The sequence below is a fragment of the Juglans microcarpa x Juglans regia genome, chromosome 2D (assembly GCF_004785595.1).
Source record: "Juglans microcarpa x Juglans regia isolate MS1-56 chromosome 2D, Jm3101_v1.0, whole genome shotgun sequence".
Lineage (NCBI taxonomy): Eukaryota > Viridiplantae > Streptophyta > Magnoliopsida > Fagales > Juglandaceae > Juglans > Juglans microcarpa x Juglans regia.
The window spans coordinates 14,232,641-14,259,018 of NC_054596.1; the positions used below are offsets into that span (position 1 = coordinate 14,232,641).

General features: G+C 36.3%; 1 protein-coding gene and 1 pseudogene across 1 annotated transcript; both read left to right on the forward strand.

Moving 5' to 3' along the window:
- The first annotated feature begins 3,004 nt into the window (after positions 1-3,004).
- On the forward strand, positions 3,005-12,208 carry LOC121249287 (annotated as a pseudogene).
- Positions 12,209-19,996: 7,788 nt separating this feature from the next.
- On the forward strand, positions 19,997-23,686 carry LOC121250377 (alanine--glyoxylate aminotransferase 2 homolog 1, mitochondrial). The gene is made up of 9 exons (XM_041149498.1): positions 19,997-20,419; positions 20,605-20,835; positions 20,947-21,117; positions 21,664-21,807; positions 21,898-22,077; positions 22,266-22,491; positions 22,894-23,007; positions 23,147-23,233; positions 23,423-23,686. The coding sequence occupies exons 1-9, from the start codon at positions 20,186-20,188 to the stop codon at positions 23,464-23,466; spliced, it is 1,431 nt and encodes a 476-aa protein (XP_041005432.1). The 5' UTR covers positions 19,997-20,185; the 3' UTR covers positions 23,467-23,686.
- Positions 23,687-26,378: the final 2,692 nt, after the last annotated feature.

Sequence of the window (26,378 nt, forward strand, 5' to 3'; positions counted from 1 at the left end):
TAGACACAGAAACCTCTTGTGGATTTCCGGTCATCCAGGCAACCCGTTCAGTCAGCGTCAAAGAAAGCAGTAAGACTAAATGAAGAAGATGAGGAAAATGTAGACCATAATGAGCAATAAGACGAAGATAGCATAGAATTCTTTTTACGGCCTACCAGTGAGGAATACGAGAAAAATGCATAAATTGACAGACTCGATTGACAACAAAAGAGATGTCAAGCCAAGTGAAGGCAAGATATTGAAGATTGCCCACAACACTGCGATGGAGTTGTGGATCTTCAAATGTCGTGTCATCAAGAGCTGACAGTTTGACAGAGGCAGACATGGGAGTGGAAACCGGCTTGAAATGTTGCATGATTGTGCGATTTAACAACTAAGTGATGTACCGTGGCAGACATGTAGGTTGACGACAGACTTCTATTCCTAAGAAGTAATGTAGATTACTTAAGTCTTTGATAGGAAAAGATGACCGTAAGGCAACAACAAACTCAGTGATAAGTGATGAATTAAAGCTAGTTACAATGATGTCATCAATATAAATTAAAACATAAATGCAATCAGATGAAACAGAGTAAATAAACAAGGATGAATCTGACCAAGATCCATGAAATCCTAATGATGTCAGCTTATTACTGTAATACCTCGTATTTTAGTGTATTTTTACTGAAGGATTATTTTTATTTATTCAAAAATTTATTCTCTTATTTTAAAATTGGTGGATTTTTAGTGGGTTTTTGAGACCCACGGCCACAGTGCATTTGGCAGTGTTCTGTTACTATGTTGCTGTCTCTTGCACCTCCGTGATCCTTCAGAAATTATAATATAGCACTGTAAGTATTTTCTTAAAGAACTTTCATAATTTAAATGTATTTTTGCACTAACACATATTATCTGTGAACTAGTTGGTTATGCCGAACTAAGTCCGAAAAGTTCAAGGGTCGGATGGATTGTGGATGGAGTTGTTGTATGTTTGGTTTGCATTGTTGGTTATTGTTATGGCGTTGTTCATGTACATGGCATATTGCACGCATGATCATGTTTGTAAGTGAAACTGAGTTTTCGTGTACATACATTCATGTTCATGTGTTTATTGAAAACAGAGTTTTCATGTGTTTATTGAAAACAGGGTTTTCATGTGTTTGTTTGAAAATTGGATTTTCATGTGAAATGATTTTGAGTGTGTCTGAAACGACTGGATTGACTGGTTTGAGAAAAAGGAAAAGAGACTGTAGGGATGATGGTAAGCAGGGATAGTGGTAGAGTCCTGCCTGCGATTCCCACCTACGGTGCACGCGGTAGGGATGGTAGTAAGCAGGGATGATGGTTGTGTCCCGCCTGTGATTCTCACCTACGGTGCACGCGGTAGGAATGGTGGTGAGTAGGGATAGTGGTATAGTCCCGCCTGTGATTCCTGCTTACAGTGCTCTGATAAGTATTCATTGTGTGTGATAAATATTCATTGTGTGGAAATGAATTGTAGGGATGGTGGTAGAGTCCCGCCTGTGATTCCCGCCTACGGTGCATGCGGTAGGGATGGTGGTAAGCAGGGATGGTAGTTGTGTCCCGCCTGTGATTCCTGCGTACGGTGCACGCGGTAGGGATGGTGGTAAGCAGGGAAGGTGGTAGAGTCTCGCCTACGATTCCCACCTACAGTGTCCGATAAATAGTTTGTTTTGTGTGAGATTTTTCTGGAAAAATGACGGACTATATTTTTGGGCCAAAATGGATTTTGGCGTGTGTTGGAAATAATTATTTTTCTGGGAAAAATGGTATTTTATGGCTAAGTGTATTTTGTCATATAAATGCATGTTGGTTGCATTAATATGTTTTTATCTCGGGAGTTGTTTGGTTTATACTTACCTGTGGTACCATTTTATGGTATCACAGCTTTTGATGCAAATGTGGATGACGAGCCTTAAGCTTGGCTCCGTTAGCGGAGTGATCTGGGATTACTCCTGTTTCTCGAGATTCGCTTTATCAATTATTTATGTATTGCCTTTGTAATATATTTGGGATAACTGTATAACTCTTTAAGGGTAAATTGTTTTGAATATTTGTATTTAAACTTCTGGTACTTAGATGACTTATTTATATTATCCACTGCGATTTTTATTGTGCACTTTTGCATGTTGCACACACCTGAGCACATTTCGTTGGGATGCGTGACCCGTGTTGTTATCATCCTGACGTCACGATTCCCTTGTTTTTATACGTGAGAGTCGGGGTGTCACAATTACTCAACTTGGAGAACTAACCTCTAGGAGCTTGCTTCAACCCATAGATCGATTTTTGCAATTTACAGACATAAGAAAGAAGATCAAAATTGACAAACATTGGTGGTTGCTGCATATAGACGTCCTCCTCCAAGTCCCTGTGTAGGAAGGGATGTTGAACATCAAGCTGATGAAAAGACCATTGGTTTTGTACTACAATGGAGACAAGGAGGCAGATGTGGCAGGTTTCACAACAGGGCTAAAAGTTTTGATGTAATCCAAACCAGCCTGCTGATGAAACTCTTAGGCCACAAGGTGAGCCTTACGGAGTTCAAGGGATCCATCAGCACGCCATTTAGTCTTAAGCACCCATTTAGCCCCTAGAACAGTTCGATTACACGGAGGAGGAACTAACACCCATGTACGATTTTGAAGGAGAGCCTGGAATTCAATGGCCATCGCATTTCGCCGCTCAGCAAACTTGGATGCCTCTGTGTAAGAGGATGGTTCCTCAGAAATAGGGGCCAAGGCAATGACAGTAAGGGAGAAGGATGGTTTCGAGGTTGGCCAAGGTATGGTGTCGTCGGTGCAAAGAAGGGCATAGTGGTTGTTTGTCTTGGACCTAGTGACCATAAGGTGGCTACTGGGGGGCCGAGAAAGGAGGAATTCAAGAGTAATGATGGAGGAGAAGAAGGGGACGGGAGCTAGGGTTTCTATCAGAGAAGAGAGGAGAAGAAGGTGTTTGGGATGCAAGGGAGGGGGAATCAGAATTAGAAAGTGAGGTTGGGCTGATGGAATCCCGAAAGGGAGTTGAGCTTATGGGCTCAGAAGAGGAAGTGAGGGGCCCAACAGGTAAGATGGTGAGAGGCGAAGTAGAGGAGGGTTTAGTGTGTAAAAGTTGGCCAAGTGAAGTATAGGGGGCCAAAATCTATGCAAAGGGAAGAAGGGTCTCATTGAACCAAACGTCCCTAGACACATAGAGTGGCCCGATGGTAGGTGTAAACAGTTATAGCTCTTGTGATCTGGGTTGTAGCCCATGAAGACACACATTTGAGACTGAATATCCATTTTGTGACGATTAAAGGGCCGCAGATTGGGCCAATAGACAGAACTGAAGGTGCGTAAAAATTTGTAATCGGGAGAATAACCAAAAAAATGCTCGAAATGAGGAAAGATTATTGAGAATAGGTGTGGGCATGCGATTTATGAGAAATACAGCGGTTTGGAAGGCCTCAGTCCAATATTTTGATGGAATTGAGGCATGAACTAAAAGAGAGAAACTCGTCTCTACAATGTGATGATGACGTCTCTCAACACTGTCGTTTTGGGCATGTGAGTGAGGACATGTTATACAATAAGAAATACCAAATGATTGAAGAAAATGTTATAGAGGTCGAAACTCACCCCCCCCCCCCCCCAATCAGACTAAATTGAAATGATATTAAAAGAAAAAGTGTTGCTTACATAGCGTATAAAGGCCAAGAAAGTTGTAGAAACATTGGACTTAGTATGAAGTGGAAATAACCAAACATATTTAGTAAATTCATCTACTATAGCTAGATAAAAAGGGTGACTCGAAGAGGATAGCACAGGTTCTGGTCCCCATACATCAACAAACAACAATTCAAAGGGCTTGTGTGTCCGAGATGGAGAAGATGGATGTGGTAGAACGTGAGACTTGGATTGGGTGCAAGCTGAGCAAAATGAAGGTGTCATTTTTTATGTGACCGGGAGATTAAATTTTTTGATGGTAAATGTTGTGGTTCAGGGAGAGGGAAGTCTGAGGTAGGAGTGCCATGTATGGGAAAAAGATCGTTCACCAATAAAAGCAGTGGAAGTGAGAGGCATGGAGGAAGGGGAGGACTCGGCAGCAGTGGGAAGGACATAAAGGCCATTCCTAACGGGATCCCGAAGCAATACCACTTGAGTGTGCAAATCATACACACAAAAACCAGAGAAATTAAATTCAAAATAAATATGGTTATCTAAACAAAACTGACGAATTGATAACAAATTACGAGTAATCAATGGAACATGTAAAATTTTATGGAGGTGAAAAGAAAATTACCACTCGGAGTTAGAATTTGAGCTGTTCCAATGTATTGAATAGGGATGGAAGAGCCATCTTCAATGGTGACTTGATCAGTGCCATAGTATGAAGTGGAGTCCAAGTTAAGGTTGGATAAATCAAAGATAAAATGGTTTGCAACCGCTGTGTCTGGAAACCAGTAATTTGCTTGAGGAACTGAAGGTGGCAGAGCTATATAGTGGCCCATAAGGGACGGTAGTGCAGGGGCTTGGTAAAACTGATTAAACCGATGATAGCATTGTAACGCCGTATGACCAGTCTTTTGACACACCTAACAGATGGGTCTGGAAGTGGGAGAATTGAAATCGAAATTAGAAGACATGGGAGTGGGACTATGTGCAATGCCACGACCACAACGGAATGAACGCCCATGGCCTTTATTGGAATAAGAGGCAGAGGGCTTGAAGGTGGTATTGTGAGCTGTGAGTGAGTTGCCCGATCGCAGGGATTGGGTTTGATGAGCAAGTCTTGACTCGTGATTGAGTAAGTAACTATACATCTAGGAAGAAGATAAGGGTTTTGGCCGAGTGGTTAGGGATTTAACTAGAGATTCATAGTCTAATCCCAAACCTGCTAGAAGTTAAATTGTAAATTCAGAAGAAGAAAGAATTTGGCTAGCCGCGCTAAAGGATGAGGCTAGGAACTTGGCTTTGTGAAAATATTCAGTTATTTCGTATCCTTTCTTGAATGTGGCAAATTGAAAACATGTTTGCATCATATGAGCTGAAGTTTTGAGCTAAAAAAAGACAATACAGAGTATTCCAGATTTCACGTGAGGTGGTGCATTCAAGCACGTGTGCTAAGATTATGTCTGTGAGTGAGGAATTAATTGTTTGAGATGATGAGTTGATCTTGCAGCACTCATTTCGTGTATTATAGGTTGTTGTTGCCATTTACAGTGGAAGGGGGCACAAGAATAAAGCCATCAATGTATCCAAAGAGTTGATGGCCCTTACGAAATGGAAGAATTTGAGCTTTTCATGGTAAATAGTTGTCTATGGAAAGCTTCAACGTGATGAAGTGTGAAGCGAAATTGAGAATAGCAGGACTTACATTGGGATTTGTTTTATCAGCTTCCATGGGAAAAAACATGGACGTTGGTCCATTAGAGCTCTGGTACCATGAAGAGACACACGAGGTGTTTGATAAATTGTATCAACCAAGATCAGAGAATTCAATAGCTCATATTTTCTATATTTCCTCACACACTTGAATGTACAATATCACAATGTATTTACAAAATACAATAGCCAATGAAAAGCATTATGAAAAAAACAAAAAGATGATTCTCGAATAGTCTTTATTGCAGCATTTGTTATGCTGCTGTCATGGAGTCCCCTGCATCCGAATCAAGTGGTTGAGGATATCTTCCAGAAGGATTCGTGTGTGTAGCATGTGCCTTAATAGAGAGTACGATCAGCCAAAATTTTGTCGATTTCTTATATTTTTTACATACATCTAAGGTTAATAATTATTACACATCATGACTATAAAGAAAAAATACAACAATGTTGTCTCTTCCTTCACTCGAGTAAATTTAAGTTTGTAATGATCATAAAAGGAAACACTATTCTCTCTAGTTTTTCTCTCTACACAACCCCTTCTCAAAAAACTTAGATCAGAGGAGGGGGTTGGAGCTTTGGCTCCTCCCTCCCTCATCCCTTCCTCCCTCATCCCTCCTCCTTCTTCTCTCTAGTTTTTCTTTTATTTGTCTGGTTTTGTTTATTTTTTCGTTCATAGTATGGCAAAATGCAGATCTGTTGTTCTTCAGAGCCAGACGACCACCACACGCCCCACCGCAAGATTCTCAAGGCTCCAATCCTTCAGATTGACGAAGAATCTCGTCGAACAGAGCAGCGCATGAGCCACACGCGCGGCCCAAAGTGCTTGGGTGGCATCCACACGACATTGCAAAGGGAGCTCTATAGCCGCCATGCACGGCTTTTCTAGGATCAGGATCATCGGTTTCTTCAGGCCTGACATTTCACCGTACTTCCAGGATAGCACGTGTCCCTCACGTGCCACCACAATCTCGGTGTTTGCATCTTTGATTTCCTCTAAGGTTGAAAATGCTGATCTACAGCTTTCCAAGCTATAATTCGCTATTTTTCCATATATTTTTTACGTTTTTTATTATTTCCTTTGTTTTAGGTTTTTAAAAAAACACATAATCTCTTGAATTTTGTTCATATAATGTTTTCTCTACTCTATCTTAGACAGTGTATAATTTCACGAATGTTACTATGGAAACTTTTTGTCGTACTATCTATAATTTGGTACGCTTGGAAAAAAATACGCTAGCTGTTCCAAACATGTTGAAAAGAATAATACTATTTTGTCCGTTCAATTTATCCCCTCATTTTAGTATCTCATGTATTTTGATTTGTTTTTAATTTTTTTTCTTTATTTAAAAGTTAAGGAAGTGACTATTAGTATATTGATTTTTTTTATATTTTTTAAAAATGTTTTAGAATGATAAAAAAAATATGAATTAAAAAATTTAAAAAAAATAAGAGCAACAGAATAACACCGCTCGAAAAAAAATAATACTACTTTATCCACTCAATTTTTTCACTCATATTGAAAAAAAACATGTAACATTTTGCTATTACGTACGTTCTTTTGTTGAATAAAATCACGTTTAATTTTTGTTTTCACAACACATGCATTTCATGGCTAGCTTTCTTACAGGACATTTTTTTTTTTTTTTTCAGACAATGATGATCGTGTCATTTGTGAAGAACATGAAAGATCTTGTCTTTTTTGTGAATTGTCTAATTTCTAGGCGGTGGGGATTCTAAAAACTTGTCGTTTATGATCATGAGTATGTACCCAATTTGCTTTCTTAGTCTTTTATGATCATGATATCTTTTATGATCATGAGTATGTATGTACCCAATTTGCTTTCGTATAATGGAAAACTCAAATATAATGGTTACGAATCAAAGACAAACTATATTTTTTGTTGGAAAAGAAATATACGTCATTGCAACAATCACGTCAAGCAACCAGCCCCGGTTTGAATTATTGAATGGTAGATACAAAATCATGTCACAATCCTTTTAAATTATATCATTTAATCTCATATTGTTTAAATATAAATGTTTTTTAATTTTTAATTTTTAATTTTAACTTTTTCATTTAATTATTATTTAATAATTATAAATTTCTCAAACTTCCATACAAAATATAAAAAATAATTTAATTTTTTCAAATATTAAAACAAAAATAACAATAAAATATTATAATAACAAATTTTTCATTTCATTTCATCTGAGATCTGAACCTTCTGATCAAGACATGTGGGCCGTTTATAATTTAGGCCTAGTTTGGATAGCAAAATCTTTTCATCTCACTTCATCTCATCTCATCTCATCTCAATATTCAAACATCATAAATACAAATACTTTTTAATTTCAAATCTTCGTCTTTTTTTATTTAATCATTATAATTTTTTCAAACTTTCAAATAAAATATAAAAAATAATTCAACTTCTTAAATATCAAATAAAAAATTTTATTCTAATAATATTTTAAATTTATAATATTTTTATTCAATCTTTCATCTCATTTTTTAAAATTTCATAAAATATATTAATTCAAATTATTTTACGATTATTCATAAATTATTTTATTAATACTTACAAATTATTTCATCTCGTCTACCGTCCAAATCAAATCTTACTATGCCCCTTCTAGGTCTGTTAGTACCACGTGTTATTAATACCAAAGACTAATTTTTTTTTTTTTTATTTATACATTTGTAGAGGGCTTTGAAACCAATACCTCCATTTTGGAGGATGAGAATTTATGACAATTAGAGGCATTTGGCCAATGGAATCTACTAATGATGCGGCAATATCAAGTCATTTGGTAAAATAAAATTATTATACTCACAAAAAGATTTTAAAAAAAAATTATTATATTCATAAAAAATTCAATAAAAATAAAATTATAAATTGATATAATTTTATATGATACGTTAGATCTATTTTATAATTTAATATATCAATTTATAAATTTATAATTAAAATAATCTAACATATCATATGAAATTATGTTAATTTATAAATTTATTTTTATAAAAACTCTTGTGCCTAAAAAATTTCTAAATATATATACACACAAAAGAGCGGGGCAATGGGGGCATGTAGCACTGACTCTTTAAAATTGTTTGTGAAGAGACCCCTTTAGAACAACAATCTTTGCCTGCCCCTAGAAAGACTACCGTATGGGGTGAGCCATGGACAGCTAAAAGCATCTCACCAGGCTTGGGCAACCTCAGCGTTCTGGGTGTCATTCCAACAGACAACCTTTGGCTACTCAGCCGCAATTAAAGACCATCAGCTAATTAAATGTCACTTCCATGCGTGAAACTTCGCATGCCATGCAAATTCTTTAGCTGAAATTATGATTTACCGCACGTCCCATGAGAAATCTCAGAATATCAGGTAAGTATTAACCATAAGTTATTCCCAACCCCTTTCGCGCTGTTAATTACATAGAAACGTTTTAAGTTTAAAACCTAGCAACTATTTATATTTATGTTTCTCACTGGAGTACTGCTGTCACTAGCTATTTACCTTCATGTACTTTTCCTTGTACAAATTCATTGCTTTTGTTTTTTATACTCAAAATCTACGCACATATAATAAAATTTCAAGTACCAACACAAACTTTACACCCAGAGCTTTAAAAATGGGTTTGTGACACATGCTCCAACTAGTAATAACTGACAAAAAATGAAGGTTTTGTATATATCTTCAAAACAGAAACTCTAGTAAAACAAGAAAGGGCATTTATTATAACATCAAAAAGCCTTTGGATTTTAAGTTGAAACATATTTTGATAAGATCAATATCACCTGTTGCATAAAATCAATCACATTTCAATACATTTAAATCAAATCAAAAGAAACGATCCTCCGTTTTGTTAACTAGGATTAGATGCATTCAGATATCCTTCAATTGGTTCTGATTTAAAATAAAAGGCAAGAGAACACACAAAGTCACTTATTTGCAGATTAGCAACACCTAAAAGCTGGTTTGTTAATTTCACTGCCACCAATAAGCACAATTCATGTGAGAGATATGATCAACGATAGCATTTAGAAACGCTTATCTCGTGCGTGTGCTGTCATTTCGAAAAGATAGATGCATGCATGATTAATTATTGAATATTCTCATGTAATTTGGTTGCTTGGAAAAAAGTTCACGAAAATATTGATCTATATTATCGAAAGGATACAACAAGTTCCATGCCGGCCATATTATAGTCATTTTTGTGTAATTTCACGAATGTTACTATGGGAACTTTTTGTCGTACTATCTATAATTTGGTAGGCTTGGAAAAAAATACCCTAGCTGTTGCAAATATGTTGAAAAAAATAATGGTGCTTTGCTCACTTAATTTGTCTCTTTATTTTGACACATCATATATTTTGATTTTTTTTTCTTTTATATAATAGTTAAAAAATTGACTATTAGTATATTAATATTTTTTTATATTTTTTAAAAATATTTTAAAATAATAAAAATATAAATTAAAAAAAATAGCCTAATAGTAACATGCATCGGGCTAGTACTCTAAGCGGCAGAACAGCACCGCTCGATAACTAAACGAGATCTAAACAATTCATTCTCGAAAAAAGTCAAAGAACAAGGACAAGACTATTGATCCATTATCATTTTCCTTCTTTTAATATTGCAAAGCATTATAAATGAGACGACGTTCACCGTGTCTCTTCTAAGAGCATCTATATTTGTCTATGCATCTCCATATGTAAAGTTATATTTGCATAATATAAGCTTAAATTTCTCTACATTAGCTTATGCATCTCTAAATATTTAACTAGCTATTAAGAGTATCTATGTAAATTTGGAGATCTACTATTCACTCCACAAAATATATTTTACTTATTATTTCTCTCTCCTCCCACTCTCTCTCTCCAACATCCCCCCCCCCCAGGGGATTATTTTATGAGCACATGGGATTCATTTTTGGCGTATATAAATTTGATGTATTTTATTATAGGAATTGCTAAATTTGGATGCATAAAATTGTTGTTTTTGAGCATAGGTTAAATAATGGAATTTCTATTGGGTGCTAATTGCAAACTCTAAAAAAACAAAAAAAGACATTTAGGCAAAAAATTAATAATAACAAAATAATAATATTTTTATTATTATTTTGTTTCAAATATGCATAAGTCAATGTAAAAGTTTTGCTTAAATGGCTAAGTGAATCTCTAAAAGAGATGATTTTGCATATGCATATGCATAACCAATGTGAATGCTCTTACTAGTCTGTTCTAGTTTAATGAGAATTTTCTTACCAAAGAACCCCTACGTTATGTATTTAACTTTGTTTTTTTTTTTTTAGAAAAGCTTGTATGTCTTCTATAGTTGACCGCTACAGTCTATAATTTCACAAGTCACGCATCGAAGGATCCATCTTTTTTTTTTTTTTTAATATATTGGCTAATGTGGCATAAAGCCACGTAAGCCGATTATTCGGCGGTTTCCCACCACAGGTTGTACGTAGCAGAATGAATTTATTTTCATGTAATGTCTGCGTGTAATAGACAGTTCTCTTCGTATATATATCAATAATGAACAAAGACTCTAGTAGCAACTGAATCTGCCTCTCAGACCATATCAGCACAAGTACACCTAGGGTTATAAATGAGTTCGATAATCCGCTCAGTACTCCCTAGGTTAAATGCGAATCGAACTTAACTTGTGGAAAAAAAATTCACCCGTGAAAGCAGATACCTGCTCGATTAGTAAGTGATACATATTCGACACAAATCGACTCGACTTGACTAAGACTCATTAGAGCCCGCTCATTTATGCCTCAGTCGACTCGTTAGCTCGACTCGATTAAAACTCATTCATATATTGATAAATATATACATACACCTGTGTATATATACATACATATATATATCTATGTATTAGTTAATAATATAAGCATAACACTTTTATAATTAAATATATAATATGTAACCTAATTACTTATACATATATATTGAATATACTTCATAACTATATTTTATAATTTATACAATAATTAATCGATAAAATTTATTAATTTCATATACTAGTATGTGAGAATCATATATGAAATAGATATATATTATGATATTACATCTATGTATTAATAATTTATGTAGGCATATAATATATGAGAAAATCTCCAAACCGGTTGGGTGCCTTTTCTTCCTTTACACCAGCCAATAGAATTTTGACACATACACAACTTATTTGTGTTATGATGTTTGCAAGTTTAGTCAATATTTCTTCTCCCTTCGTCAGTTCATCCCATCTCCTCTTTCTTTTTCCCATCTCTTCTTCCCTTTTCCCTTTGTCTCTCCTCTCCTCTCCTCTCCACAACCCAGCTCTCATCTCCTCTTTCTCTTCTTTCTTCCCTTCCATTTTCCCTTTCTCCCTTCGTCCCATCTTCGTCGAGAGATTTTGTGGAGAGTAATTTGGAACGAACCCATCTCTCTCCCTCAACTCGATCTGCAACCCACTTAATTTTTGCAAGTACTTGTAAGTTTTTTAGCTAAACATACCTCCTCTCACTCTGCTAGGGTTCTGCATCTGCATCGGCTTCAATGGGAAAAAGGAACGGGGAGCTTTTGAAAGAAGAGAAACAAGGCCCACACCTTGTGTGTGAGGTGTGGCCGTCGAAGCTTCCATCTTCAGAAGAGTCGCTGATCCAGTTGTGCCTACCCTGCTGCCCGCAAGAGGACATATAACTGGAGTGTGAAGGCGATTCGAAGGAAGACTACTGGAACTGGAAGAATGAGGTACCTCTGACATGTGCCTCGCAGATTCAAGAGCGGCTTCAGAGAGGGTACTCAAACAGCACCAAGGAAGAAGGGATCAGCTCCTACTACTTAAGGCTCCACCAGCCTAACACGGGCATCCTCACTTGAGGAAAGAATCACTTCGTAGCCATCCCTATCGGGGACAGGAGACCAACATGCCCTTATAGAAAATTCTCGATTAAGAGCTTTATCGGTAGGAAATTCCCAACCAAAGCCGGTAATAAGGAAAATTTTGCTGGTCCAATCTTTCACATGAGAATACTTACACTCTAAATCAACCAAGGCCCGACAGGCTCTAAAACTGCAAAGATTCCTCTCCAAATGCCTAAACCCATGAAGGGACCAAAACTCACAGGCTGTTAGGTCTGCGTATTCATCACCCACGGGTTCCAGGACCCGTCGCCACAAAACACAGCAGGCCACCAAGATTCCAAGCATTAGGCACTAATTGAGTTGGAGCAAGCCCTAAGACATCCAATACGTCGCTAACTGGGCTCACGAAGGGCAATCGAAGCCCCATGGTAAACATAGCAAGATAGAGGGCAACAGAGACGACCATACCTTTAGCGTCGATAGCTTTCTAATTGGGAGTCGGAACCTTCAAATCAACGAAATCAAGAATGTTGAAGTTATTTCGGGTGTTCTCCAATTCATGCAAAGTGATGACAAAAGACCAGCAAGAACCCGCAAAAATGGAAGCCGGGGGAGCAACGACAATTCAGGGAGGGGAGTCGCGGGGTGGAAAAGAGTCCGGAGCCAAAACCACTGCCTTACCCTTGGAAGAAGAGGAAGCCATGTAAGAATGAAGAAAATCGCGAGAGAAGAAGAAAGCAAGAACTCAGAGAAGAAGAAGGTAAGAACTCAGAGAAGAAAAATGCAAGAACTTGGAGAAGAAGAAAGCAAGAAATGTGAACGAGGCAGAAGACCAAAAGAAGAGGGAAAATGAGCATAAAATACGAGTTGAAATGAAGTGACAGTTGACATGCCCGAAAGGGGAAAAAATAGCGCATTGACACACCTCGAAAAGGGAAACGACACCTAGAATCAAGTCCCATCACACCATGCGCAATGAGACTTTGCGGGGTAACTGGAGAGGATATTCCGACTGGTTAGCCCCCAAAGTGGACCTAGGCCCTTACCAATAACCAAAACCTGTATCATTATCGAGAAGCCCAGCTTAATACCAAGGGAACCCAGCCCATAACCAATACCAACTGGATAATTATCCAGTCAGAGGCATTCCCTCGAACCTCCAAGCTCTCTACTCTTTAGTTGCAGGTAACCGTGAGGTGGTGGCGGTGAAATACATTCACAACAGTAGCCATTTCCAATAAACTTTTTCATGCTTTAATTATGAAACAAATAAAAGATAAATAGGTATACAAAGAATTTCATGTACCATAAGATGCTTTAGTTCATTTTTAGAATGATTCATCCTAAATTCATTCCTATTATTTTTTTAAAATCGATGTATATAATCTGGTGTTGACCTGTGAACCCGTTGAGTTAATCTGAAGTTGATCTGGTTAATACCATGTCATATTCAGGTTGACCTGAATTGGTCCAAACACTATTATGCATAATCTTAATCCTATTATTTCGTGTAGGGAGTGAAAACCGATACATTCAGTTTGGTTTCAGTCCAAAACTGAAACTGAAACTGAAACTGACTTTTTTCCCACATTTAAAACCTACCGATTATGGGGGAGAAAACCATTAGACTCGGTTTCGGCCAGTTTTGGTCGGTCCACTAATTTCCAATCAATTATGCAAACAAAAACACAAACTCAGAAAACGGCCCAAACAAATATGGAAAACTTCAAAAGTATACTACATATTCAATGATGTATATTGTAAAATTCATAATAAACAAACTTAACAAATCAAAATCGTGGGAGAGGAGAGAGAGAGAGAGAGAGAGAGTCTAAAAGAAAAAGAGAGAATTGAGAGAAAAATGAGAGGACGGTGGGTAATAAACCCTAAATCCAAACCAGGGGTGTAAATCGGTTGGTTCGATCCGGGGGGTGATGGACCAAAATATATTTACGGCGTGGCGACAGCTAACGGGAAGTAGTTTACGGTGGGGTTGGGCTCACAATAGCGTTACGACAATAGCAAGAAGGCACAGCACGACTAATGGGCATCGAGAAATAGAAAGGAGAGAAAATGATTCAAGAGAGAGTGAGGGGGAGAAGAGGGGTCTTGAGTTTTGGACCCCATTGTGCACAAAATGAAGTCGTTCCACTTGAAATGGAAAGACATCGTTTCAGTAAGTTATGGGATTCTTGAAGAATAAGATGAAATGAAAATTTTGTGTATAGTAGTAAGATGGTTTGTGAATAGTAATAAGATGATTTGTGAATAGTAATGAGACAGTTTGAGTTATTTATTGAGTTTTGGGAAGGACAAAGAAAAGTCGAATAAAAAATATTATAAGATTAAAATATTGTTAGATGTTATAAATATATGAATGTAGTAAAATACATTCCATGTATTTGATGAATGACCATTAGAATTCTGACTCATTCATGTATTCCAATTTTCAATGTCCATGTATCATCTTGATTCATGTATTGTCATTCCCTAAGTTTATGTATCGATCATCTCATGCCTATAAAAGGGAGTCTTGAGGAAGATTTGTTGTAGATAGATAGTAAGAATGTAGAGAGAAATAATATTGAGTTCCTGAAGAACTAGTTTCATATATTGTAATCTTTCTATTCTCTTATTACTTTTCTTTAGTTTTATAACGCATTATCAGCACAAGACTCTAGTCAACCTTGTGTTCTTTTGATCTTTGGTAAGATATTTGTGACCCATTTCCCGACCACTATAAGTTTTTATTTTATAAATATTGATATCTAGTTATTGCAATAAAAATCATTCTATAAAATTTTGATATGTTCTATGTAATATTATATATAGTATAATATTATCATATCAATTCAACAAATATTCTTGTCTTCTATATGTTAGTTCGATTTTAAAATCTTTCTTTCTCATTCAATACAATTAAGTAAAGAAATGAAGCATCCTTAAAAGATCGCTCTAAATCAATAATTTTATTGAAAATTGAGTATCTCACAATAAAAGGTCCATTGATTTCTATGGGGTAGTTTAAGGGAGTAATATGTGTACCAGAAGACCGTGATTCTCCAAAAAACTCGTTATGATTAAATACACCTGAAGTTGTAGATTTGAAATTCTGTAGAGAAACAAAATCCACCGATGATGATATGTTTGAAATGACACATATAACATATTCACGTTTCGAATGTGCTCCTGCAGTAGCAATATCGAATGTAAATGTTCACTAGTGGCTGAATAAAACAAGCTATTAATAAAAAAATATCAGTATTGTCCAATCGGTTCTATTCCATTTCTTGAAGCGAATGAAGTCCATTTTCATCAAAGGGAATCTGTGATCGCGAACATGGACGTGGACTTGATAAAAAATAAATAAAAACAAAAAACAAAAAGAAAACTATCTAAATCATGAAACGTATACTGAAGATTTCTCAAAGAAAAGTGCTTCATACTACCAAAAGTGGAACCACACCATGACAAAGCAAGATGAAAATAAAGACTTGTAGAATAAGTCTATAAAGAAATATGAAGCTAAATATCACTACTTTGGTATGAAATTTTATTGGTTACGTACTTATCGTACATCTAAACATTTGGTGAACCTATATCAAGCATCTGAGAAGGGAAAAGAAAAATGGGTCAAAATGAATTTTGTTGACCACAAAAATCCAGAAGATCATCTAACTTATTTTGATAATCTAAATATGATAGTCTTAATTCATCTTGATATTTTTTATTTCTTTGTAGATCCAAATAGAAGAAATTCAAAGAGGATGATATGAGCTCCTGAAGAGCTAAGTTTCCATTGCTATCTTTCAAATCTTCTGAAGAGAAAATTATATTTTAATTAGTAATACATATGCCCATGACAATTAATTTTATTTCTTTATTACATTATGTTTGAGTTGTTATCTCTTAATACATCTTGTTATATTTTTTTTTTTTTTTTTTGCATTAATAAAGTTTTATACATATTTTTAGTTATGAAGAGACAAATTTTATTGATGCATTGATGAATGCTAAGATGATTTGTAAAGATATTGGTCTGGCAGATAGTTGTACAACACACACAATCCTTAAGGATAAGAAATATTTCCAATATTTTACATTATATAAAGTCAATGTCAATACAATATTTAGGTCATCAAACCTAATTGAAGGCTCCAGAATAGCTGACATCCTGTTGCCAAAAGCAATAAAATCTTGTATTGATGATGGTTTGTATTCTTCGAAGTCTAGAAGAAATTTACTGAATTTTAACGATATTTGTTATAATGGTTATCATGTTGAAACCATGAATGAAGGTAGTGATGAATATCTTTAAATTAAAAAAATAAATTTTTACCAAAATCTTATACTTGAAAAATTGTCATCTTTCTCTTCTGGATTATATTATACAGCATTGAAAATCATTGAATCACATGTTGTAATGCACTAGAAATGCTCTAATCTAAAAATCTTTATGCTTTGGCATGATCATCTTGGTCATTCTGGATCAACCATGATGAGTCAAATAATTAAAAATTCATATGAACTTCCTATAAAGAATCAAAAGATTATTTTATCAAGTAATTATCCAAGTGTAACATGTTCTAAAGGAAAACCAATTGTCAAAATATCTCCTTCCAAGGTAATTATTGAATTTTCATCTTTTTCAGAAAGAATCCATAGAAATATATGTGAACATATACATCCACCATGTGATTCATTTAGATATTTTATAGTTTTAATATATGCATAAACTAGATAGTCATATTTTTGTCTACTTTATACTCAAAATGTTGCATATGCTAGAATTCTTGCACAAATTATTAGATTACAGTCCCAATTTTTTTATTATACAGATATGTCTATTCGATTGGATAATGTAGGATAATTAAATTTAAAATTTTGATGATTATTGCATGTTAGTTAGGATTAATATTGAATATTTTATTGCTCATATACATACTCATAATGGTTTAGTTGAGTCATTTATTAAATGTCTACAATTAATTTCTAGACCATTACTTTTGAAAATAAAACTACCTACTCTACTTGGGGACATGCAATTTGGCATGCTACATCATTATTTCAAATAAGACCAACTGCCTATAATAAATATTCTTCATTGCAACTTGCATTTGACCAACCATCAAATATTTTTCATCCTCGTATTTTTTGTTGTGCTGCTTTTGTTCCAATTGTACATCCCAACACACTAAGATGAGTTATTAATTTAGACTTTCAATTTATGTTGGTTTTGATTCTTCCTCTGTCATTAGATAGCTTGAGCCCTTATCTGGAGATTTTAAAGCTCGTTTTGAAGATTGTGTTTTTGATGAAATAGTCTTACATTCAATTGCCCACATTTACATACAAAGTGTTCAATGTTATTTGCGTTTATGCATGTTAGATATACGTGGGCAATTGTATGTAAACGTAATGAGAAAAATAAAATTGTGAGATACAAAGTACGACTTGTTGCATAAGGTTTCTTGCAGAAAATCGTATTGATTATGAAGAAACATATTCCCCTGTAGTGGATGCAATTAAGTTAAGATTTTTTATTAGCTTGGTAGTCACAAAAAGTTTGGATATGCATTTAATGGATGTTGTTGCAATATATTTATATGGATCACTAGATAATGATATTTCTATGAAAATCCCTAAAGAATATAAAATGCATGAAACATGTAGTCCAGAAGTATTTGAGAATAATCTAATTTATCCATGTATTTTCATTAAAAAAAATTTTCAGATTTGCTATTATTGCAGTATATGTAGATGATATAAATCTGGTTAAAACTCTAGAAGAGCTTATAAAAGCTGCAAATTATTTAAAAAAGAGTCTGAAATAAAAGACATTAGAAAAACAAAATTTGTCTTAGTTTGCAAATTGAGCACTTTTCAAATTGAGTTATTGTCCATCAGTCAACATATCCAAAATAAGTTTTGAAGCACTTTTACATGGACAAATCTCATCCTTTTAATACTCCAATGGTTGTCCGATCACTTGATGTGAAAAAAGATCAATTTCGCCCTCGAGAAGATGATGAAGAAATTATTGTTCATGAAGCACAATATCTAAGTGCAATTGGTATTTTGATGTATATTACAATTTGCACACGACTTGATATTGCATTCTCAGTTAACTTACTAGAAAGATATAGTTTTGCATCAACTCAAAGTCAAATGGAATATGGTCCCAGTGAGGCCCCACCCCGTCCCCTGCCTTGTAGCCAAATCTTTTTTATATAAATATATATTTATTATTTTTACTACATATAAATATATTAATATGTATTAAGTAGAACTTTTATATAATACTTTGTGTAAGGTTTTTTTTTTTTAATGGAAACAGACTCGTTTCATTAATGAATCGAAATTACAACTGTGACTTATCAATACATGGAAAATCTAGATTATAAGTCAAACTACGCATCAGCTCTGAGGCTTCCCCACACACAAATTTCTTTGTGGCGGACATTGTCTTAACTTCTAAAAAACTCTCTCCTAACAGAGAAAGCGCTCTATTAAATTGAACTTCACGGCCCCTTCTGTCCTCCAAGGGAGGAAGAGTACGGGACATCGCTATGGACACCAAATCCAATAGCCTATTTCTATTTTATTACTAACTAAAATAACAAATAAAACTACAAATAAAACACATAACCAACTATAGAGCCACAAGCACTGGCGTGAACCCGGATGTCACGCCTACCGTAAGCATTAGCAACTCAAGCCCTGACAGCACGAGCACCCAGTTCACGCACGAACAAACAGCCTCCATTGCGTAGGCGGCACCTATGCACGAGCACCGGCCGTAGCATCGCCCACCTCTCTCGAACGATATAAGTTATAGTGTAGTAAGGTGACCCTTTTATAGAATATTGCCTTGACAATACAAGTCTCACACTTAACCAATGTGGGACTCTTGTATTATACTACAACTTACATAAAATATATACTAGCAATTTAAAAACTACATATTTATAAATTTAAATTTACAATTTGAGTCTAAAAATATGTTTTTGATCACTTTTAGATTTAGAAATAATTTTTGGTCTAATAAATTGTAGTCTATTATTAAAGTGGGCGAGGAGCAAGAGTGAAAAGTTAAAACCCTACCCCCGACCCATGTAGAGCGGGGGCGGGGAGGAGGCTATCCTGCACCAACTATTTATATATATTTCATCTCGCCTGCATAACCTGGTTAGGAAGAATTACTTTTGAACCTTTCTTGCCAAAAGTGCTTATGAAAAAGTGGAAAAGAAGAAGAATGATGCAACCATACACACGGGTAACGGGTTCGAAAAGAATCTGAAGAGGCATAGTAACAAATCAGGATAAATTAGCATTTTCCATAAATGAGTTATTATAGTTGTTACGCTGAAATAGATTCATAGAATCTTCGAAGGTGTCAAGAGTTACGAATAGTTTCAGAAATAATCAATTTCTCTTAATTGTTTTTTCCAAATTTTAGAATATGATCTGAGAAATAAATATTTATCATAAATTATTTATTTGAATATTTATCTCATTCTCAAATTTAGCTCATTTATTTTTAGAGATAGGATAAGGTGAAATGAGATTAAAATTAAACAGTTGAATAAAATATTATTAAAATATATTTTTTAATATTATTTTTATTTTAAAATTTAAAAAAATTGAATTATTTATTTTATTTTATATAAAAATTTAAAAAAATTATAATAATAAAATAAAATAAAATAAGACGAGACGAGATATTTGTCTAAAATAAACGAGGAATCTCTCAACCTTGATTCGTAAAACTCGAATTAAGAAGAAAGAAAGAAAGAGATTCGATTCCAAAAAGATAACATAAGAAATTCAAAACCACGTCAGCGTTTGCTGGAAATAACCACTGCCTTCCTCAGCAGATGCCTCTGCACACAACCACCCTCTGCTTTCGTTTTCGTGATTTGATCTGCCTTTCGTTTTCGTGATTTCTTGATCTGCCATGGCGTTGCAGATGCATCTGCTGAGGAAGGCAAAGTCTCTCTCCGGTTCCTCCCTTTCTACTTTTCCTTCTTCATCTGCTGCTGCTGCCGCCGCTGTCGGCGATGCTCCTCCGCCTCGGCTTCCTCCGTTCGATCACTCCCCGAGATCCTACAAGGGCCCTCTGGCCGATGAAGTCTTCCAGAAGCGGAAGAAGTTTCTCGGCCCTTCTCTCTTCCACTACTATCAGAAGCCTGTTAAGTATTTAATTTAATTTAATTTTTTTTAACAGCACGAGTTTAAATGACCCTTGGATCAGATCTTCTGTTTAATCGCGTGCGGTTATCCCGGCGGGATTTTTTGGTTAATTTAGGAAATCTTGCATGTCATTCATTTTAGAAACAGAAAATCCATCACTAACCTCAAAATTTTGATGCACAGCTTAATATTGTTGAGGGGAAGATGCAGTATTTATTTGATGAGAACGGGAGGCGTTACCTGGATGCGTTTGCTGGGATAGTTACGGTTTCTTGTGGACATTGCCATCCTGAAATATTAAGTGCGATAACGGAGCAGAGCAACCTTCTACAGCATGCTACAACCATATATCTTCACCATGCAATAGCTGATTTTGCTGAGGCATTAGCTTCCAAAATGCCTGGAAACCTAAAGGTTTTTCTTTTATGAACTGAAATTTAGTTTGATTGGCAACAACATTCATTATGCGTATTGAACTTCATGAATGCGAACTTTCAACTAGTGAAACCTTTTTCGGAAATTCAGGTTGTGTATTTTGTAAATTCTGGGACGGAAGCAAATGAATTAGCGATGCTGATGGCCCGTCTATACACTGGTAATCTCGGCATGATCTCGTTGAGGAATGCATATCATGGGGGAAGTTCTGGGACGCTTGGACTCACTGCTCTTAACACATGGAAGTACCCAATACCCCAGGTTAGTCTTTATGGCATAGCAACGTGTAATGCCAACTAGATCATGGATTATCACTGGCTGAGTGTAGTCCGCGTGCGTTTAATGTCAATTTGACTTAGATGGTTGTGTAAAGTTTCTAGCAACGTTCAACATGTATGCGCTGTGAAGGTCAATACCAATAAGATAAGCTATAACCCAGACCATTTCTGTCGTCTGTTTTTTTCTTAATTATATTTTTTGTGTTCCTAAAAAGTCATAATTTTTTTGTGACACTATTTCAAATTTATAGGAAGGGGAAATACGTTACGAGTAATCTTCTGTTTATCTAACATTTTCTGAGCATAACAATGACTATGTCTTTTTCCTTTTCTTTTTTGCACAAAGGGAATTACACACACATAGAAGAACACCCTGAAGCGCTGTCATTTGCTAGTCTATCAATATAATCTCACTGTCCTGCTTGTTTATTTAAAGATATATATATCTGCATGTATGTATATTTGTAAAAGACATTTTTCAAGTATCGCTTTTGATTTGTCTATTAAAGAGTGCGGCAACATTTTGTAGGGCGAAATTCATCATGCTGTAAATCCAGATCCATACCATGGTGATTTTGGCTCTGATGCTAATTGTTATGCCAAAGATGTACAAGATCACATTGATTTTGGTACTTCAGGAAAAGTTGCTGGATTTATAGCCGAAACAATCCAGGTTTGTATTATTTTTCACATGTAAAAATGTCATTACAAACCACCTTGTTACGCAATATTTTAACTGATTGTACAGTTTTGCTAACTATAGGGAGTTGGAGGGGCAGTTGAATTGGCCCCTGGATACTTGAAACTGGTTTATGACATTGTACGCAAGGCTGGTGGCATCTGCATTGCTGATGAAGTGCAAACTGGGTTTGGTCGTACAGGAAGCCACTACTGGGGCTTTGAAACACAGGGTGTCATTCCAGATATAGTTACCATGGCAAAGGTCATTACCTGTTTCCCTATATAATAATATATATTAGGAAGACGCATCATGTTAAGGTCGCATAAGCCATTTGCCCTTTTTCATTATTAGCCTTTTCCTTTAAATACTTGTGATTTCAGTGGATTATTTTATGTGTCTTGTTAGCGTATGCAATCATTTCATTACATCTCACAAATAGCATCTACCAGGGTATTGGTAATGGGCTACCATTGGGAGCAGTGGTGACAACCCCAGAGATAGCAAGTGTACTGGCCCAGAAAATTCTATTTAATACTTTTGGTGGGAACCCTGTATGTTCAGCTGGGGGGCTGGCAGTACTTAAAGTTCTTGACAAGGAGAAGCGTCAAGCTCATTGTACTGATGTTGGTTCACACTTGCTTGGGCGTTTGAGAGCTCTTCAGCAAAGACATGAAAGTACTTGCTCTTGAATTCAACCTCTAGAAAATCTATCCTCCTAGTATGTTAAAAATCTTGTCATGTAGGTTTATGCATATGATTAATGTAGTATTCTAATAAATCTATCTAATGCAAACCTTAAGAAAGTCAAAGTTAACTCCTCCACTTCTAAGATGGATTTATCTGAGTCATGATGAAGAAAATTGTATGAGGGTTTTAGTCTTTGGATCTAAGCTTAGAATTGTTTATCATGCTTTACTTGATATCATGGGCCTCGGTCACTATTGCCCTGTAGCTCCTATAATCAGTGGTAACTAATATTTATCTGTATGGATCTTTCCATTCCAAATCTGTATTTGTGCTTTAGACTGCTATTTTAATACAGATTTCTCATCTGAAATATTTTTATTTTTATTTCAGTCATTGGAGATGTGAGGGGCAGGGGCTTAATGGTTGGTGTAGAACTCGTGACTGACAGGACTGAGAAGACACCTGCTAAGGCAGAAACTGCAGTTTTATTTGAGAAACTTAGAGGTAGCCGGGCACATCTCAAACAACCCCCCCGCACCCCCCGCCATCTTTTTTTCTAAATGGGTTATTAACTATATATTTTTACTTCTTTCTCATAAGTTTCCTTTTGCTATGCTATTTGTCTAATGGTTTCTGGTTGCAGAGCTTGGTGTTCTAGTTGGGAAAGGGGGATTGCATGGAAATGTTTTTAGAATAAAGCCACCAATGTGTTTTACCAAGGACGATGCAGGTACTCTTTATGTCTCATTTTAAATAGTTAAACCTCTACCGATTCGAATAATCAGCCTCTATTTATGTGGATGAGTGTTTATTAGATTACAACGAGGAAGTCCTATCCAAATTTGGCATTCAAAAATTCTTCTAAATGTTTTTTAAAGCACGGTATATGGTAACACTATACTTCTTTCTCCATGTGCAGATTTTCTTGTCGATGCCTTGGACTATTCCATGTCAAGGTTGTAAGGATACACCATACATCTGCAGGAGCTCAGATGCTAATTATGTACTCTATGAAGAACTTATTTTCAATAATATGAAGTGAAAACTTTAGATTTCTGAGCTCGCTCTACCATAGGAAAAAAATATCTTGCTTTTCATGTTTTGTCAAGATGTCATAAATCATGCACCTAGAACCCTGCGGGCCTGTGGATACCTGGAATAAAATGCCTCATTACCCTGAAAATCTTGACATTGTTCATCGTGCAAGAAAATAAAGTCTTTAATTTCAATAAAATAATTATCAGCCTCTTGGAGTTCAGGAAAGAAAAAGAAATTATCCGCTTCTCGTCTTCTGCCTTAACAATGGTGCTGCTGGACAGTGGAGATGGTCTATAAAGAAGGCAACCATTTAGAAGGATTTTTTTCCAGAAAAATTATGCAGAATACCACATTTTATAGCGAGGATAAAAGCAAAAACAAAAGGCAGAAGACATCCAGGGCTAACCCCTCGGTTCTTGGGTCAATTGCAACAATGGTGAATAGTCTCTGGGATTATGGTTTAATTGCAATTACTGGCTTCCAGAGCAGGTTCTTGTAATTGCAGTATATGAACATTAATTTATTTTTGTATCAATCAGATCTAATAATTCTAAGATCGAGATATTAATAATTTTTATTAGGCCTAAATTATATTTAATGGGTCATATTGAATAAGTTCATGAGTAATAAACTATTGAGGTTGATTAAGAGTTTTAATTAGACTCAATAATTAGGTTAAATCTCATTTATTATTTATTGAATGAGTTAGACTCATTTTAAAATTTAAAGATTGGCTATTAGAAATTTATTTCAATTTAAAATTATCGATGATTGATGTCTCATACGCTGTCTCAGTCACTATCAATCCTATATTGAATGAATTATTAGATCATGAGAGAAACCCTAACCCTACTTCCTGCCGTCACCCCCACCCACCATCGATATGAGAGGGACGTCGCAGTCACAGATGAGGCCGACGTGCCCTGGCGTCCTCGCTGAGGGCCGTCGATGTCGGTTCCTCGCCGACGAACTCTTTCTGTGTGTTTCTTTGACGGCGTCGGCCACCGAGCACTTTGATTTCGTCACAGATTTGATCAACTGACCCAGACGACTCCGTTTGGGTCTCCGACGTCAGTCCTTCTCCGGCGACTGGGATTTTGCTACTACTCTTCCGTTACCTCCTCTAGCAAACTGTGATTTGAGCCTTTCCACTAGCCACCGATACAGACTACTTCGACGGACTCCGGCGACCATCTTGTGGGCCTTCAACACAGATCATCCTCCGGCGACTGTTAGTTTTCTCCGATAACTCAGGGATTTTTGGCAAAAAATCCGTTAACTCAGGGCCTCCTTCAGATCTTTTTTTTTTTCTTTTTTCTTTTTTTAAAGAGGATGAAGTGGGAACAATAGGAAGCAGTGGGAACAGATTTGCAGTGGGTTTGACAATGATGATGAAGCACGATGCGGTTTCGTCCTCAATGGAATGAGAGAGTTGGCTGAAAGTTGAATCAAAAACTTTCGTTTTTACGAAAAAGGGAGGTAATATTTTTCGCATTTCGGAAAGTAGCAAAATGATAGTTAAGTTCATGTATCTAGGGGGGACGATAGCTTCGTGGGTGGCTAAAGGGATTGAGGATTGTTTAGAACTTAACTGCCATGAAGGTTTCTTCAGAGAGTTAAGGATGGGTAATAGAGTTTTTAGCATTCAACATCATGTTAATGCAAGGGGTAGTTTTCTCCAGCTCTCTGAATTCCGAAATGGAAGGAGGAAAGGTTTGTTGATGATTCCGGAGGGCGCAAATGGCATTGGATGGAAAGGCTTTCTGCAATCCATTCTAAGTGTCACTAAATCCAAAGCCACTTCTAGAAGTGGGGATGTTGATGGAAAAACAGTGGGAAGGCCTTCCTCAATCAAAGGTGCTTTGTACGCAACAGTGTTGAGGTCACTAGCGGGTAGTCAGGCCGAGATCAGCTTAGCGGTAGAAAGAAAGGGCAATGCACTTGTAGGAGACAAGATCTCAGGTGACATTGGGTGAGTTGGAGGGAGTCTTGTGGGATGTCAAATCCCAATTGAAGGGAGTTATGGATTATGTAAGAGATCTAATGATTAAAGTGAATAAGGGGTTGGACCTAGTTGTGGGTACAAGCGTGCTACCAAGTGTGCCGGAAAGTGTGCAAGCAAAGGGTGTGTCGGCGATAGGGTCGTTGGACGCTGGCATCTTTTCTCATGTCAATGTCACTATGCCTCTGAGGGAGCTGTAGGGTCTCAGGCACCAGTTGCAGATGGGGGTCCCTTTAAGGTCTCGAGTATTTTGGAAGATACAGTCGAGCCTCTTTTTGAAAATACAAACGGGGCAACAGAAGGTAGTGCTTCCCCTCTTATGGAAGCAACACTGCAAGGATCGTCGAGGGGTGGAGCTAATACACACAATGTTGATGGAGGGGAGAAATTTGCGATGGTAACAGATGGAGGGGACAACAACCATATAAATGTTGAGCAACCATTGGGCAAGAAGGATTTGTCATTGATGCCTCGTGTGGGGGAAGGTTCAAAATTGGCGTTGGTGCCCCGTGTGGGGGAAGGTTTAGAGTTGGGAGCACAGTCGAGTACTGCAGCTGGGGATAATGTCATTCCCATGGTTTCTCTTCCTCCAATCAACGATATAGCGGCGTCAACATCCGATTGGATTCTGAATAAAGATAACGGGTTTCTACAAACCTTGGGACTTTCATATATAGAACAGGGAGAATATGAAGACCAATTTAAAACACTACTCACTACAATCGAGGCGAGCCACGCGCTTGAAACCAAATCTAAGTTTAAGAAAAGCAGGGAGTTGAAGAATCTTTCATGGGTAATCAACTACGATACTAAGGGAGGTAGCTCAAGTCGAGGG